The 17,809-nt window shown below is 19.3% G+C and overlaps 4 protein-coding genes across 7 annotated transcripts in view; all 4 read left to right on the top strand.

Annotated features, from left to right (window-relative positions):
• The first annotated feature begins 279 nt into the window (after nucleotides 1-279).
• Nucleotides 280-3,937, top strand: LOC116184841 (inositol polyphosphate 1-phosphatase). Of its 2 annotated transcripts, XM_006607956.2 has the most exons (5): nucleotides 280-527; nucleotides 639-884; nucleotides 1,119-1,389; nucleotides 1,784-1,952; nucleotides 2,849-3,937. In XM_006607956.2, the coding sequence occupies exons 2-5, from the start codon at nucleotides 672-674 to the stop codon at nucleotides 3,291-3,293; spliced, it is 1,098 nt and encodes a 365-aa protein (XP_006608019.1). In that variant the 5' UTR covers nucleotides 280-527; nucleotides 639-671; the 3' UTR covers nucleotides 3,294-3,937. The 2 variants fall into 2 exon arrangements, with proteins under 2 accessions (XP_006608019.1, XP_031366372.1); XM_031510512.1 differs by having other exon boundaries at nucleotides 345-884.
• Nucleotides 3,938-7,297: 3,360 nt separating this feature from the next.
• Nucleotides 7,298-17,809, top strand: part of LOC102671098 (pancreatic lipase-related protein 2-like) — a 24,612-nt gene continuing 14,100 nt past the window's right edge. For 2 of the 3 annotated variants that reach the window (XM_031510529.1, XM_031510528.1), the window contains exons 1-6: nucleotides 7,298-7,402; nucleotides 8,136-8,184; nucleotides 8,312-8,451; nucleotides 8,744-8,986; nucleotides 9,468-9,653; nucleotides 10,184-10,325. In XM_031510529.1, the coding sequence (XP_031366389.1) occupies nucleotides 7,348-7,402; nucleotides 8,136-8,184; nucleotides 8,312-8,451; nucleotides 8,744-8,986; nucleotides 9,468-9,653; nucleotides 10,184-10,325 (815 nt within the window). In that variant the 5' untranslated portion in view covers nucleotides 7,298-7,347. Of the gene's footprint in view, nucleotides 7,403-8,135; nucleotides 8,185-8,311; nucleotides 8,452-8,743; nucleotides 8,987-9,467; nucleotides 9,654-10,183; nucleotides 10,326-10,491; nucleotides 10,645-17,809 lie in introns of those variants that run through there. The other variant, XM_006607959.2, reaches the window with a different exon arrangement.
• On the top strand, nucleotides 11,028-14,061 carry LOC102671245 (pancreatic lipase-related protein 2-like). The gene is made up of 8 exons (XM_006607960.2): nucleotides 11,028-11,107; nucleotides 11,387-11,478; nucleotides 11,833-11,875; nucleotides 11,978-12,117; nucleotides 12,331-12,573; nucleotides 13,068-13,253; nucleotides 13,494-13,647; nucleotides 13,811-14,061. The coding sequence occupies exons 2-8, from the start codon at nucleotides 11,424-11,426 to the stop codon at nucleotides 13,908-13,910; spliced, it is 921 nt and encodes a 306-aa protein (XP_006608023.2). The 5' UTR covers nucleotides 11,028-11,107; nucleotides 11,387-11,423; the 3' UTR covers nucleotides 13,911-14,061.
• LOC102681969 (pancreatic triacylglycerol lipase-like) overlaps nucleotides 15,436-17,809 on the top strand; it is a 3,387-nt gene continuing 1,013 nt past the window's right edge. The window contains exons 1-5 of the mRNA XM_031510519.1: nucleotides 15,436-15,517; nucleotides 15,816-15,861; nucleotides 15,961-16,100; nucleotides 16,331-16,573; nucleotides 16,850-17,026. Of these exons, the coding sequence (XP_031366379.1) occupies nucleotides 15,463-15,517; nucleotides 15,816-15,861; nucleotides 15,961-16,100; nucleotides 16,331-16,573; nucleotides 16,850-17,026 (661 nt within the window). The 5' untranslated portion in view covers nucleotides 15,436-15,462. The remainder of the gene's footprint in view (nucleotides 15,518-15,815; nucleotides 15,862-15,960; nucleotides 16,101-16,330; nucleotides 16,574-16,849; nucleotides 17,027-17,809) is intronic.

The following is a 17,809-nucleotide window of genomic DNA, read 5'->3' as shown; positions in this document are numbered from 1 at the left end:
TTATATAAAATGTAAATATAAAAAAGTGATTTTCTATTAAAAAAATAAAAATTGATGTATATAAACTTTTTAATTTCATATGCTTATTGTTTTTAAATACTTTATTAAATTTTACATTATTACTTTATATATATATCATGTACATATATTAATAGATTGAATAACCATTAGCTAAATTTTTTAGAAACTGTTAATCATTTATAAATTTAATAAAATAATTAAGTAATAAATTTATTTAATATAACCAATTTTATTAAATATATTTTCTTATATAGAAGTTATTTTATATTAATGATAATGTATTGAATTTATTAGATAAAAATGGAAATGTCTGTTTGCGTCATTCAAATTATGATGCATGAATAATTATTTTAATATTCAGATATTCTTAGAAGTGCAAAACGTTTGTGCTATTATTTTTATTTTTTAAATGCAAGATATTATATTAAGTCAATATTCTATAATTATATAATAGAATTTACACGGATTCCCGCCAAACTATATCAATATCAAGCATTCAGTGTAACGTACGTTTTTTCATACTTTTTAAAATATTTCTTTAAAATTTTTATTCAAATGTAAATTTGTAAATTTTTTTGTTAAAGATTTTATTTATTAACAAATTATTAATATCATAGTTATCAAATTTGGAACATCATTTCATCATTACAATGAAAGACGGAAGCAGATTGTTGTCAATTCTTCTGAGAGTTTCAGAAAAAGCAGCAAATATAGCAAGAGCTTGTAGACATAACGATGCATTATTTAAATTACTTGTACAAGAAAAATCAGAGGAAGAAAAAAATCCACGCTTTTTTCAAGATTTTAAAACTTTGGCAGATGTTCTTATCCAAGAAACAATTAAACATGACATAGGATTAGAGGTAAGTTAATAAAAAATATTATATAATTAAATTTGAATAAAAAAATTCATTTGTCAATAATAGATTAATGAAAATAAATAAATAAGTAAATTTTATATTGAATATTTTCATGTATTAATTTTCATTTTTTATATCAAAAAAGAAAAAAAAGAAGATAAATATAAAATTAAAGTTAATATAAGAAATATAAATAAGAAATATAAATTAAATATAATACCACTTATAGAATATTAGTTTCCAGAATTAGCTAAAGTAGTACAAGGAGAAGAAACTAATACATTCAGTAATGCTATGGGTGAATCTATAATAGTTGGAATATGTTCTACTAGTGAAGAAACTACTCAATTATTAGCCAAAGTAATGGGTAGTGATATTGCAATTGCTGAATTATTAGCTACAGAAGTCCATAAAGATGTTCAATTCTTAGACATTCCAATAGTAGCAAAACTACCTGTTGATTTTGATGTTGATATTAATGATCTTGGTATATGGATAGATCCAATTGGTAAGAAATGTAATACTATAATTTGAATGTTCTTAAATAACAATTTATTATAATATATATACATGTAGATACAATATAATATTAATATATTGCTATGTGTATTAAAACGATGTCTGGAAAAATTATATGGTAAATATTTCTATTTTCATACATAATTTATTTTTTACTATTTCAAATTTTAAATAAATAATATCAATAACAACAACTTTTTTTTATTTAAATTTCTGTTTCTCTTTTTTGTTTTATTTATCTTTTATTTTTATTTTTATATTTTTTTTTAAATGATTTTCTTTTATCTTATTACATAAAATTAGACAAGTTATTTGTTAAGTCTTCTATTTGTTTTGTAGTTTAATAAAACATGCCTGAGGAGCAATTCGTGGAACTTTTGTAGATTCAACTGCAGATTACATAAATGGAGGTGAAAAAGTCGATCATACCACTGGTGTACATATGAGTGGTTTACGATGTGTTACTGTCTTAATTGGAGTATATATGAAAAGTACAGGCATACCAATTTTGGGAGTAATTAATCAACCTTTCTATACGAATGTAGATTTACGGTAAATAAGCAAAATTAATAGGATATTAATATAGAATCCTATATATAATCGAACGGAAAATTAAAAATATCGAAAAAATATCGAAAATGTAAAATAAAATTTTTTTATTTGAGATTTCATTTTCGAATAAAACAAATTTAAAAATTTTTCAAATACAACTAAAATTGATTATTTTTTGATTAGATATAAATGAACTATCAAATAGTTAATCTATATATGAAAATAAGTAAAAAATAAAATAGAATAAAATTTTATTGCTTAAGTTATTTTAAAATCAAGATTAAATATAATTAAGGAATTATGTAATCAATGTCCAAATTCAGTTTTTTCGAAAATTAATTTTTAAATAAAAAAAATTTATTTTTTCTAATTCTTTGATCTTTATTTTTTACTTATTTTCATATGTAAAGTAATTAGTTATCGACAATATTCATCGACAATATTCTAATTGGAAAATAGTTGTACTTTAGCTGTATTTGAAAATTTTTTGAATTTGCTTATTGTTATTATTTGTATTCAAAAAAAAAATCTCAAAATGAATCTGGAATTGATTCAAAAATTTTATTTTATATTTCCGATTTATTTTTTCACATAGAATCATTTCCTGTTTGATTATATTAATATTTTGTATATTCGTGAAACATTTATAGAATATCAAGGCCAAAATAAATAAATTAATATACAAAAATCAATTGAGGCTTATTATAAGTTAAATTAAATTAAGGAATTTAAGTTTTTTTTATTATTTAAGTATAAAGTAAGATGGAGACAATGAAATTTGATCTTTTATATTTGATTTGGCTTCTGGAATCGATTCTCTGATTATCTCACGAATATATTAACAATTTATATACTTATAAAAACATCAATATTTAATTAAACATTTTATTTAATAGATGGAAAGGTAATTGCTACTGGGGATTTGTAGAAAATGACATTGGAAAATGTTCTATAGTGAAAGAACATAATAATAAAAAGATAATTATTCTGAGTAGAGTTGAAGATGAAAATATAAAATCAAAACTTTTAGATGCGGGTTTTATTTTAGTAGAAGCAGCTGGCGCAGGTTATAAAATATTAAGCGTTGCTCTTGGACAAGTTGATGCTTATATTTTATCTAAAAGTTCCACATATAAATGGGATACTTGTGGTCCACAAGCTCTTTTGCGTTCTTTACATGGAGGTATTATTGAATTCCAAAGTTTTATAAATAATTTTGATTCTGATTACATAGATATAAAATATTTATCTACATCCACCAATTTTTCGAATAGCAATGGTTTGATAGCATATCGAAATTTTGAAATTTTACAAACATTAAAATCGATTTTGTGCAAATAATAATATTATAATATTATGTTATATATTTATCTTATTTATCTAGGTGTGAAAAAAAATTATTTTGCTGCATTTATTCACAATTTTACTTATATTTTGATTTTTTTATTTTTAATTTTCTATTATTTTAAATTATTATGTAATATTTAAAAAATATTTCATATATAACTTAATTACTAAAATTAATAACTTTTAAAGTAATTAAATATAAAATATATTGTTATTATATATTTATTCAATTTAATTTAATTTAATTTTAATAATTCAAAAATAAAATTATTCATTTGTATATTATACAATTTTAATAAAAAATTTAAAAAATTGAAAATTGCATACAATATTTTTTAGTATAAACATATTTTACATAACATAACATGTATTGTTAATAGATACAATTATTAAGTACTAATAATAATAGTTAAAACAAAATAATTAAATAGAAAAGAAATTATTTTATTTGTGTATTTTTTTAATCATTTGTTATTTATTGTTCTAAATATAATTAAATGTAATTATTAATATATTCTAAATGTATGTTAATATAAATGAAAAATAATAAATATAAAATTGTTATTTGAAATTGTACACATTATCAAAAATGTGTTATGTAATATCAAAGATAAATATAATAAAAATGGTTTATGTTTCACTTACGGTTTTTTATTTCCTTGTTAAAGTTTCGATTTATTTTTTGATGATGTATTTCTATTATTAATTTTTTTTTTATTCCATGTATTTAAAACTAGAATTTAAAACTATTAAAATTTAACATTAATTATTAATAATTATATATTAACAAGTATATATTGCATTTAAAAAAAAGAAGTTTAATTCAAATTTTTTTATATAATATAATACAATGTATATAATATGAAAATATTCATACATTTATTTGTTGTTTCGAATATTTAAAGAATCTTTTTGATTTGATTCGATAAATTTCGGTAATTTTACGTAATAAATTTCATGTTAAAAATCTAATTTAATAAAAATAATTTAATTTTTGATCTAATAATCAATTTTCAAGTTTTAGAAAATCTTTCATCATTTTTATTTTTCATCATTAGAATTTATTATGATTTCTTATTTATGACATTATTGAATTACTATATATTATGAAATTACAAATAAAAAAAAAAAAAAATATAAGAAATCAAATATTAGGAATTTTTAAATTAAAAAAATGTATTTATGCTAGATTTTTCTTCGTTGATATAAATTTTTGTTTTTTATTATTGACATTCAATAATAATATTTTAAAATACGTATTAATATTATGAGAGGACTTATAATTTTTTACATCTCTTTTTTAAATCAATTTCTTTATTTTAAAAAAAAAACAAAAATTTGATATTAATGGAAATTTTATAATTAATAATTAAATTATATCTCTTTTATACATCTATTTACTTTAGTTTTGATATATATAAAATGATAAAATGATATATATAAATGATTAGATAGATAAATTCTATATAAAATTGCTATTTAATATTCTTATAAATATGAATTAATGATTTAATCTAATATTATTATTAAAAATGAATATGTAAATATATGAATGTATGAATATAATTTTTTTTTATAGAAATGTTATTTTAAGAAAATAATATTAAATCATTGGAGTTGAATTTTTTTAAATCGTATAATTATATATAAAAAAAATTTAAAAGATATTTTTGTTAGTGGAATGGAAATTAAAGAAATTAAAGAGGGACAATAATTACATTTATAGAGAAAAATTGTTCAAAATTTTCTTCGTGATAATATATTTTAAAAATTATTATTACTATTATTACTATTATTTATTATACTATTAACTCTGTAACTCTTTGCTAATAATTACTTTTATTCCTTCATATTACGTAAATAAAATCTGTAATTAATAATTAAATTTATTATTAAAAAAAACTATTAAAATTACATTATATTACGTAGTTGGCTAATTATTTTATTAAACTTAATTTACTTGTATATATATGTATATAGAAAACATCTCATGTTTAGTGCATAATGAATAGAAGATAACGTCAAATGTACAAGTAAATTAAATTTAAAATAATTAGCCAATTGCACAAAACTAATTATAAATAAACGATTTAAAATTAACAGCTGACATAAGAATTCATAAGAGCTACAGAACTACAACTCCTTTAGTATAAAATGAAAGTTTCTGTTTTATTATTGCCATTATTACATTTATATGTTTATCTAAAAATTATTATTTTCTTGTTTTCAATACAATATTGTTTAATAACTTTATATAATTCATTTCATAATAATATGTATTTTACAATATCTGATATAGCAAACTAGAAGTGATCTATATTCAATACTAGAATTGTATTCAATGCTAGAATTACATTCAACAATCCCTATTTATAAAAAATATTTAGATCACAAATGAACAACTTTTATTATATATAATAATAATAATAATAATACTATTCTATTAATTTAATAAAGAAAAATATGTGAGTATTCAAAAATATATTTTAATTTTACTGTTATAGTTCTATCACTAAAAAATTAACTAATATTATCAACTATAACTTTTATTGTATTTAATATATCTATATTATTTAAGGTCTGCTTGTATGTAATGTTTGTTAATATTTTCAAAAACAATCTTAAATTTCTATAAAGTTTTTATTATTTTGCTTATCCAATACATTTAAAAAAAAAATTGTTAAAGAAGTTTCACTAATATTCACTAGGATATGATTATTTTAACAGATTAATTTAATATTAATGAAACTTAATCGATTAATATTAATCGATTAATATTAATATGAAAAATAAAATACTTGTTATAAATAGCAATGAAATGTCTAATGCTTAAATTTATTTTTTTTCCATTTTATTATTTTCATTCATCATTACATTATCTTTTGACTTAATTAACTGAATAATTATTATAAAGGTCATTTAAAATTTACATTCCATTGTTATTAAAAAGTAAAATATAAAGCATAATATTCTCAAAATTGTATTAATTAACGTCCATTTAATGTTTCGTTTAAAAAAAGTAAAACTAATTGAGATAAAGTTATTCAATTCAGATAATATCATACTATATAAATAGAAAAATTTCAAGAATGCATAATAAAATTTAAGTTCCATTAAAATATTCGAATAGTAAATAATCATCTTAATTATAAATTATATTCAATCATAATTACAAATTAAATTTATACTTTCTTAAATTATATATCTAAGTATTATATATATCTTAAAATATGAATATTATATATTATTAATATAATTAATATAATATATTAATAATATAATATAATATTATTAATATAATATAATTTATATATTTGATATTGAAAGAATTGTATGATTTTAAAAATATTTATATTTTACACTATTAAATTTTGTTATTAAAAATTATTATTACTAAAAACGAAATGTTTTTTAATATTCATTCTAATATGCTTCTACATTTGCTGGTTAAATTATCAATTATGTGAACATCTGATGGACAATAAACGAATGTGCAAACGATTATTGTTTAAATTTAATAGAAATAATTACAATATCTTTCATAAAGAGTAATTAAACTTCTAAACATTAAAAAAAATTTTAAATACAATAAAGATAATTTTAATGTAACATCTATATACTATATAAGAAAAATATTTAAAAATGTGAAGTCTTTAAAATCGATCACTCTTTGGTAAGTCAATATAATTTAACTGTTTAAGTATAATAGCAAATTATTCGTAATATTCGTTAAAGTATGTTTTTAATATTAAATATTAAATCATGTTATTAACACAATTTATATATACATCTGATATACATATATGTTATTATTAATATGATTTATTTTTAAAAACATATAAATTTTATTGGATTATTTTATAAATAATATAAATATTTTGTTGAAATTTTTTTGAAGTTATGAATATTTTATTTTGTTTTTAAATGATATATTTACTTGTTAAAATTAAAAATATTAAAAACATAATAAAACTAAAATGATTGGGAATTTAATTAAATTATTTTATAGTTTGTATAGGCGATCAAGAAATTTGATTCTTTCTTCAATATGATAAAGAATTATTTCTGTATTTTCATTGCATGTCTCTATTTTTCGTGGACAGGTAAGTTATTCAAACATTTTATTTTTATATGTGTATTTAAAAACAAATTTAAAAATAAAAAGTCTTATTACATATAATAATGAATTTATTACTATAGAAATTTAAAGAGAAATTTGACAATTTAAAAATTCATAAAAATTTGAAAAATTATAAAAATAATTTAAATGATATTAATAACAAACTTAAAACGATTTCGAAAAAAAAATGAAATCATCTATTATTTTTAATATTCTCGAGAATATTTATGAAATTGTATTGAATTGAAAGATAGGAAAAAAGAATACATGGATGATATATATTACGTAAAATATCATTATTAAAATATATTTTCACATTTATATGAATTTTGTTATGTTTTATGATGTATTTTTTTTTTTTTTTTTTTTTTTTTTTTTTGAGTAAAAAAATGTCTTGTGACTTTAATATAAATTAAACATACATTTTTATTTAAAAACAAAATATAATGTGTGTTTAGTCAGGACTAATTTTAACTTTTATTATAATAAGTGTATTCCATAATATCATATAATATATATGTCATATAATTTTATAAATATAAACAGTACTTATATACAAAATGTAATTATTTTTAATACGGAATTATGTTTAAATAATATTGTATCAATCATTTTATTATTTTATTTTAAAATATTAATTTTTTAAAAAAATAAAAACAAATATTATATAATGTACAACGAATTATTAATAATTTTGGAATTAATTTTGTTCACAGTTTTTGCTTCAGATTTAACTGAAAATATTTTTCTACGTTTATATAAAAGGTACTTAATTATTTTTACTTGTAAAATATAATTAATTAATCACGAGTTGCATATCTATATAGTCATCATTTCTATTGTGACTTATTTGCAAATTTGAAATTCGTAATCAAATAGTAATTTTTTTTAGGAATGGCTTATATATTGATGAAAATATAAGAAATGCTAATCTATTGATATCTCATATAGAAAAAAATAACAAAATAGTAATCTTTATTAGTGGTTGGAATGAGGACATTAATTTTGAAGATGTGCAATTAATAACGAATGGTAAGTTATGATTCTCAATTAACAATTCAGATGCTGATATTAAGAATTATTTAATATATATAAATGATGCAGAAGAAGATTCATAATAATATTTTTATTATTATTATATTAATTTTTATATTTTTTTTACATTGAAATCAATCTTTTGAAGATATGACACTATGATTAATATTCTATAGACATTATATTATACATATATAATCATTATACATATTTTATATATATCATATTTATTATAATTATACATTATTTTATCTAAATACAACTAATTAAATTCCCTTTAATATTACAGCATATTTGGAAAATACACAAGACAATGTTCTTGCACTCGATTATCGAAATGTTAGTAAAGAATTTTATATATTTGCCGTACAACACTTATATGAAGTTGGAAAATCTGTAGCTACTGCTTTGGATAATATGATAGAAAATGGCATAAACTCAAAAAATATACATATAATTGGACATTCATTGGGATCTCAGCTTTCGGGGATTATAGGGCGCAATATGAATTATAAAATTGGCAGAATAACAGGTATTACCTTTAAATTATTTATTTTTCCAAATATTTTCAATTTTTGAAAAGAATGAAAAGGCATTGTCACAATTTAACTTTTGATCTTAATCAAAACTTTATATAAAATATGAATTGACACGCATAACATAAAATATCGATTCTTCAGATTGAAACAATTACAAAAATAGTATACAAAAATATCAGAGATTTAAAATGCGAATATATTGGAAAATAAAATTCTCGCAAATTGCTTTCAAAAATTATTTTTCGCAAATTGTCTTTTACATTTAAAGTTAAAAAAATTATTTCAACACATTTCTCAATAAAATGTGCTTTTAATATACTTTCAAAATTTTTATTTCAAATATATTACGATAATCGTATGTTTATCTAATAAATTATAAAAAATTTATATTAGATGAATATGAAAATAAAATGAAACTGCTCTATATTCATCACATTATTTAAATTCAAATGAAAATTTTTTTATTTTATTTAGGCTTGGATCCTGCCGGTCCTGGATATTACATATTCAATTCTCATTTGAGTGCTTCTGATGCCGAATTCGTAGACGTTATTCACACTGATATGGGTATCTATGGTCTAGCTCTGAAAATTGGTCATGTGGATTTTTTTCCTAATTATGGTCATAGATCGCAACCAGGTTGCCTGCTATCAAATGATGGTTTGTATAAAGTATATCATTCTTAAATTTTTTATTTTTTGAATGATATTGATAAGATCATTTATATATGAAGAGTAAACATTTAGTAACCAATTTCTAAATTGGAACAATCATTACAATCATTGAATAATAAGTTAATTAGTTAAAATTTAATATAATGAATATGATGCCATTTAAAATATCGATGATATTAAAGTCTGAATTAAAAATATAATAATTTTGACAATTTTTGTTATTAAATTTTTTTAAATAATTTTACATTCTGATAATTTTTTAAATAATATGATAAATAACAAAGATATTTAAATTTTTTATTTCTTATATTTATTTTTCATATATCTGAGTATATATGTATGTATATGTTAATTATTATGAAAATTTGTTTATCATTTTAAAAAATATTTTCTATCATTTATGGAGTCAAAATAGAGTAAAATATAATATTTACATAATATCTCTAAATAAATTTTTTTTATTGTTTCTTTTTATTTTTTTTCATAAATGAATATTTATTTCTTTATACGTTACAGATTTTTGCAGTCATCATAGATCTTATAAATTTTATGCGGAATCAGTTAAAAATCATAATATCTTCATTGGAAAGTGTCATTCATTAAATGAATGTAATGGCGTTGAATATATTCCAATGGGATATGCTACACCCAGCAATGCGTTTGTATAATTTTTATTAATTTTTAATTAATTTTTCAACATGAACGTTCTAATTTTTGTTATTTAACATAAAATAAATAACATAAAAAAGAGAACATCTTTAAATTACTTTTTTTTATTACTTGTATTAACATTCTTTTATAAGTAAATTATTTTTTCTTTGTAGGACTGGTAATTATTATCTCATAACGAATTCAAAGATACCTTTCGGCCGAAGCTTAACAGGAGCAACTTTTAATCCACTAAGAATTGTTCCTGTATTATAAATTGACTATTGATATATTTATTATAATTTAATTAAAAATTCTTTAATTTCAAATATTTATAATTCTGTATCTCAATATTCATGCAAAATAAATGATTATTTTAATTAATATTTTATTTTAATATTGAAATATTGAAAAAGAAAAGTGAATAATTGTGAAATAATCATTTGTTATTTATTTTTCATAAATCTTCACATAATTATTTTCTTTTATTTTATAACATTGGTGTATTGTTGCTATATTATCTATTGATTAAGTTGTTTTAATGGAAATCATCTATAGTGATATAGATGATATATATAATAAATGTATATATAATACAGTTTTTCGAATAATTACAAGTTTTTTGAATATTATCATTTAAATTATAAATATCATCTAAATTATAACTTATAATATAAAAACTTATTAACATAAAAATAACTTAGATAATATCAAACTATATAAATACGAGTGACGAGTAATATTTAAATTTTGAAATTTACGTTGTTACAAAATTCGATCATTTGATTCTTGGTAAGTGATTTTTTTTAATTTATAAGCACAAGTATTAGAAATTATATTTATAAATATTATATATTTGAATACTATATTATCAATATATTTAATATTAATAAAATCAATAATTTTAAAATCATGTAAATTCAATTGGATTAAATTGTTTTTTTCAAGAATTAAGAATTTCACATTTTATTTTTAAATATATATTATTACGTATATATATTATTATATATGTATAAATATAATACTTGAAATATTGAGACTGTAAACTTATTTAAATAAATTAATTTACAGTTTATATCAAGTCAAAGAATTTAGTTTGCCTTTCAATATGATCAATATTTATTTCTATTTTTTCTTCGCATTTTTCAACTTCTTGTTAACAGGTAAGTATTTGAGTATTTTTTTATTTTTATATAAAATGTTCATATGAAGTAAATTTAAGAAAATTTAACGAATGACTCTAGAGAGACTCTAGAAAGATTCTAGAGATTAAGATTAAGACAAGAGATTAAGACAAAAAAATTTATATGCAAAAATATTTATGTAAGTATATTTTTCATGTTTTAATGATTTTTAATTTAATTTTTCACTAATCAAATAAAAACGAAAAGAAAACGAATCATCTTATTTTATCAATACATTGATATTAAATATAAATATAAATATAAAAATAAATATAAATTTCAAATGTATTTGCAACGAATTGTTAATAATTTTGAAACTAATTTTGTTCATAGTTGCTGATATTACACAAAACGTTTTTTTACGTTTATATAACAGGTATGTTTAAGGATAAGACACAATTAACTAATTTCTAATTGTATATAATCATTTTAATTTTTTTGAACATTTGAAATTCATAATTAAATTATTCTTTTTTAGGAATGATTCATATATTGATGAAAATGTAAGAAATGCTAATCTATTTCTTCCTTATATACAAAAGAATAAATTGCTTATAATTCTTATTCATGGTTTCACTGAAGATATAAATTCTTATGATATAGGAATACTGACGAGTAGTAAGTTATCAATTCGATTAATAACTGCTTATATTAAATATTATTTATATACATTTGCAATATATACAATTATATATATGCAATTACATACATTATATACATACAATTATATACATATATATTCTGTATATATTGCATTATACATATATAATCACAATTGTTACAATGTTTTATCTATATATAACTAATGAAATTCTCTTCAAAATATTACAGCATATCTGAAGAATACGCAACACAATATTTTTGGAATTGATTATCGAAATGTTAGTAAGGAATCTTATTCATTTGCCAAACAAGATATATATAAAATTGGCAAATTTATGGCTGACGTTTTGGACGATATGATAGATAATGGCGTGAACTTTAAAAAAATACATTTAATTGGAATCTCATTGGGAGCTGAGCTTGCGGGGATTATTGGACGCAACATGAATTATAAAATTGGCAGAATAACAGGTATTACCTTTAAATTACTTATTTTTTCAAATATTTTCAATCTTTGAACAGGATGAAAAGGCATTGTCACAATTTAAGTCTTGATCTTAATCAGATCTTAATCAATTTATATAAAATATAAATTGACATACATAAACGCATAACATAAAATATCGATTTTCCAGATTAAAACAATTACAAAAATAGTATACAAAAATATCAGAGATTTAAAATGTGAATATATTGGAAAATAAAATTCTCGCAAATTGCTTTCAAAAATTATTTTTCGCAAGTTGACATTTAAAGTTAAAAAAATTATTTTTCAACACATTTCTCAATAAAATATACTTTTAATATACTTTCAAAATTTTTATTTCAAATATATTACGATAATCGGTATGTTTATCTAATAAATTATAAAAAATTTATATTAGATGAATACGAAAATAAAATGAAACTGCTCTATATTCATCACATTATTTTGATACAAGTGAAAATTTTTTTATTTTATTTAGGCTTGGATCCTGTCGGTCCTGGATATTACATACTCAATACTCATTTGAGTGCTTCTGATGCCGAATTCGTAGACGTTATTCACACTGATATGGGTGTTTATGGTCTTGCTTTGAAAATTGGTCATGTGGATTTTTTTCCTAATTATGGTTATAGACCACAACCAGGTTGCCCGATATCAGAGAATGGTTTGTGATAAGTTAATAAATAATGAAGATATTTATTATTATTATTTATTTCTTATACTTACATATCTGAATATATATATATATATATATATATATCAATTATTATGAAAGTTTTTCTATCATTTTAAGAAACATTTTCATTTAAATAGAATAAGATATTAATATCTGTATAATATTTTCAAATGAAGATATATTTTTTTCCTCAAAATCAAATAATATTCGTTACTTTTTTGTTTACAGATATTACACGATTTTGCAGTCACGGTAGATCTATCGAATTTTATGTAGAATCAATTAAAAACTCTACCTCGTTCATTGGAAAATGCGAATTTTATTGGTTAAATGAATGCAACATTGAATATATTCCAATGGGATATGCTACACCCAACAATGCGTTAGTATAATTTTTGTTAATTTTTGATTTCAATATAAAAATTTTAGTTCTTTCTATTTAACATCAAATGAATAGCATGAAAGAGAAAGCATTTTCAAATTAGTTTTTTATTACTTATGTTAATATTCTTTTGATCTACAATAGATTATTTTCATGCTTCTAGGAATGGTAACTATTATCTTGTCACGAATTCAAAGAGTCCCTTTGGTCAAGGAAGTACAGGAACAGTTTTTAATCCACTGAAAATTGTCCCTGTATTATAAATTGATTATATTCATTTCACTTATTTGTCTTTATTTTTCATAAATCTCTTCTGTTCTCATATACAAGGTATTGATATAATCGTGAATTTATTCTCTAGAATCAATTTCATAGGTCAAAATAAGCACAAAATTTAGTATAATATAAAAATTTTAATTGAGACTTATTTATTAAATTATAAATAATTTAAATTTTCGTTAGATGAAGTAGATAAGAATGGAGTAAGAAAATAGAAGACATAGATGTTTATTCTATTATACTATTTCTCATTTCATCTAACGCAAACTTACTTTATTTTAATTTAATATATTTTAATTAATTGATGGAATTTTTTTTGTTTTTAGTTTAATTTTGTTTTTAATTTAAACTAATCACAAGCTTACTATTTCATATTTAAATTAAATTAAATTAAATAATAAAATAATGATTGAAAATCATTAATATAGTATATTTCAACTATATCATTATTTTCTAAAAATATCATCTATTATATTACATTAACTTTGTATTCAATTTTGTTAAAAAGATAAAAAAATATTTTTATAATATATTAATCTGATTTTATCTATATAGAAGTCATTAAAAATTGATATTCCATTCTATTCCATTATGGATAAAATATTATAAAATAATTGACATTTTTCTAAAATGTTATCATTTAATTTTAATTTAATTGTTCCTCTCTCATTTACTTATTATATTTATTATATTGCTTTATTTTTATTTTTTTATTAATTTCTTTATTAATTAGTTTTTTATTCAAATTTCGAAAAGATAATTTTAATTTTAAATTATTTGCAATATTTTTTATTTATAATATAAATAATATTTTTTATTTATAATATATCAGGATTTAAATATTATTATTAGAATGAAATATATTAAAATATATATTATAATTATATATAATTAAGATATAATTATCTTTTTTTATTTTCATTTATTGTTATATTATTTAAACTAGTTGTCATAATGAAGGTTATTTTATATTTATTGTTATACTATCTAAACTATAGTTACCAAAATGGAGGTTATTTATAATGGATATTCAATACTTTATGCAAAAACGTATATTGTTTTCCAAATATTATCATTTAATGGATTTAAATGACAAAAATAATTTATACTAATTGACTTAGATAATATTAAACTATATAAACAGAATGTATGAGTATTATTTAAATTTGAAAACTGAGAATTTACTTTCTGGTAAGCAACAATTCTAAAACATATTTACAAATTATATTTTACGTAAATTATATTATATATTTATATACATATATTACATATGTTTATATTAATATACGTGTTGAATATTAAATATTATTAATAAAATTAATATATTTAATATTAAGATAATTTTAAAATCATATAAGTTAAATTGTTTTTTTCGAGAATTGAAAATTTTATTTTTAAATGTATATGTATTCTGCATATATAAATATAAATAAAACTTGAAATAATAAAATTATCAAAACGGAGTTAAATAAATATATTCGATCTGTTTCTAAAGATTTAAATTTACAGTTTGCACAACAGAGAACTTCTTTCAACATGCTCAACATTTATTTTTATTTTTTCTTTGCGTTTTTCAACTTCTTGTTGACAGGTAAGTGAGAATCATTACTTTTATATATGATATTCATACAAAATAAGAAGAATATTTAAGGAATAACTTTAAAGATAAAAAAAGAACTTATATACAAAAATATTCGTTGAAATATTTTTCATGTTTTGAGAAATTTAACTTTGAACTAATTACTAGATAGAAGAGAAATAAAAATGTAAATATAATGAAGATAAAATCACCTCATTTTGTTATGATGTTAAATGTAGATAATATAAATTTCAAATGTATCTAATATATAACGATTTGTTAATAATTTTGGAATCAAATTTATTCATAGCTACTGCTGATGTGACGCAAAATGTTTTTCTACGTTTATATAACAGGTATGTTTAAATGTGAAACACAATCACTAATTCGTATCATTTCTATTATAATTTGTTTCCATATTTCAAACTTGTAATTAAGTAATTATCTTTTTCTAGAAATGGCTCATATTTTGATGAAAATATAAGAAATGCCAATATATTTCTTCCTTATATACAAAAGAATAACTTTTTAATGATTTTTATTAATGGTCTCACTAATGACATAAATTCTTTAAGTGACAGATTAATATCAAAAGGTAAATTGAATAAATAATTTAATTCCATTTATGATAAATTAATCATTTAATATTATCTTATCAGTTTATCTTTAGATTTTTCTTTGCGATATTTGTAAAATTAAATATATTTAAAAAAAAATTATTTTTCATTTTTCAATTAAATAAATTTGATGATATTTAAAATTTAAATTTAAAATAAAATATAATATATTATGCGATAATTAATTCAAATTATTTTCTAATTGTAGCATATTTAGATATGACACAGGATAATGTTTTTGGACTTGATTATCGGAATATTACTACTCAGTTTTATCCATTTGCCGTGGCAGATATATCTACTGTCGGAAAATGTGTAGCTAACGTTTTGAATGATATGATAGAAAATGGTGTAAACCCGAAAAAGATACATATAATTGGGCACTCATTGGGAGCTGAGCTTGCAGGTAGCATAGGACGTCAAATGAAAGTCAAAATTGGCAGAATAACAGGTGTTATTTATAAATATTTCATTTTTTTGTACGCCTTAAATAACTTTAAATTAAAGTTATAATAAAACAAAAGAAAGAATTAGAATTACAATATGTTCAAAAATGTTTTTTTTTAAGAGAGCTTTTGAAAAAAAAATAATTTTTTTCTTGACGAATAAGGAATCTATTCGTTAAGAAAATATTCAATGATTTGTAACTTTTAAGATTTATTTTTAATTATTTTTAATTAATTTGTAATAATTTGCAATACTTAAATACAAACGAAGTTTCTTTTAGGTTTGGATCCTGCTGGTCCTTTATACTACTTTCTGAATAATCATTTGAGCATTTCCGACGCTGATTTCGTAGATGTTATTCATACTGATATGGGATTGGCGGGATTGGCTTTAAGAATTGGTACTGTCAATTTTTTTCCGAATTATGGTCGTAGACCACAACCAGGTTGTTCAATAGGTTAGTCTTGTTATAAATTGGTTCAAATCACAAATCTCATTTCTCATGATAAAATATCATTATTTAAATCATTTTTTAAAACATATAGAGAATCATAATAAAAAACATGAAATGAATCATAATTTTAATTGATAGAATATGCCATAATTTCACATTACTTTAAATTATCTAATATAAATTTATTTAAACATATAAATTATAATTTAAAACCAACAATCCATTCTAAAAACTAAAAAATATTGGAAAATATAAAAAAAAGTATTTTTTTTTAAAAATCAACTCATCTAAATCCGATTTCACGATTTGATTCGAATATATTATGCGCTATGATTAATACATCCAAATTTTCGAAAGTTTTAAATATTACCAAATTCTGTCCAACTTTTCTTAGTCGAATATATTATAATTGCTAATAGTAAAAGATTTATAAAAAAATTAAAAATAAAAAATCTTTATATAATTATTATTTTTTTTGTATAACTTTAAATTATACCATGCTTAAGGATACAATCATCATTGATTACTATCCATTATTACCAACTAAATCTCAATTGATTAATTCAGTATCAATCGGTATTAATTCTTATCATTTATTTCAATGAATCTGATGTAAGTAAGAATCATATGTAAGTAAGTATACTTGACAAATAATACTAACGAGAATTACATGACATTTAAAGCCATCTAATGGCAATAATAAGTATTAATGAATCGATCGATCACAGCGATTTCTTCATTCTTATAAATTTAATCATGATTCATGATTCATAATTATTTAACTAA

Source organism: Apis dorsata, unplaced genomic scaffold, assembly GCF_000469605.1.
Source record: "Apis dorsata unplaced genomic scaffold, Apis dorsata 1.3 scaffold_27, whole genome shotgun sequence".
Classification (NCBI taxonomy): Eukaryota; Metazoa; Arthropoda; class Insecta; order Hymenoptera; family Apidae; genus Apis; species Apis dorsata.
This window is presented reverse-complemented; position numbering and strand designations above follow the sequence as displayed.

Coding starts and splice junctions, on each gene's coding strand:
- LOC116184841 (XM_006607956.2), top strand. CDS start 672: ATGAAAGACGGAAGCAGATTGTTGTCAATTCTTCTGAGAGTTTCAGAA. Junction 885..1,118: donor AACATGACATAGGATTAGAG/GTAAGTTAATAA, acceptor ATAGAATATTAG/TTTCCAGAATTAGCTAAAGT. Junction 1,953..2,848: donor TATACGAATGTAGATTTACG/GTAAATAAGCAA, acceptor TTTATTTAATAG/ATGGAAAGGTAATTGCTACT.
- LOC102671245 (XM_006607960.2), top strand. CDS start 11,424: ATGATCAATATTTATTTCTATTTTTTCTTCGCATTTTTCAACTTCTTG. Junction 13,254..13,493: donor TTGCCCGATATCAGAGAATG/GTTTGTGATAAG, acceptor TTTTGTTTACAG/ATATTACACGATTTTGCAGT. Junction 13,648..13,810: donor TATGCTACACCCAACAATGC/GTTAGTATAATT, acceptor TCATGCTTCTAG/GAATGGTAACTATTATCTTG.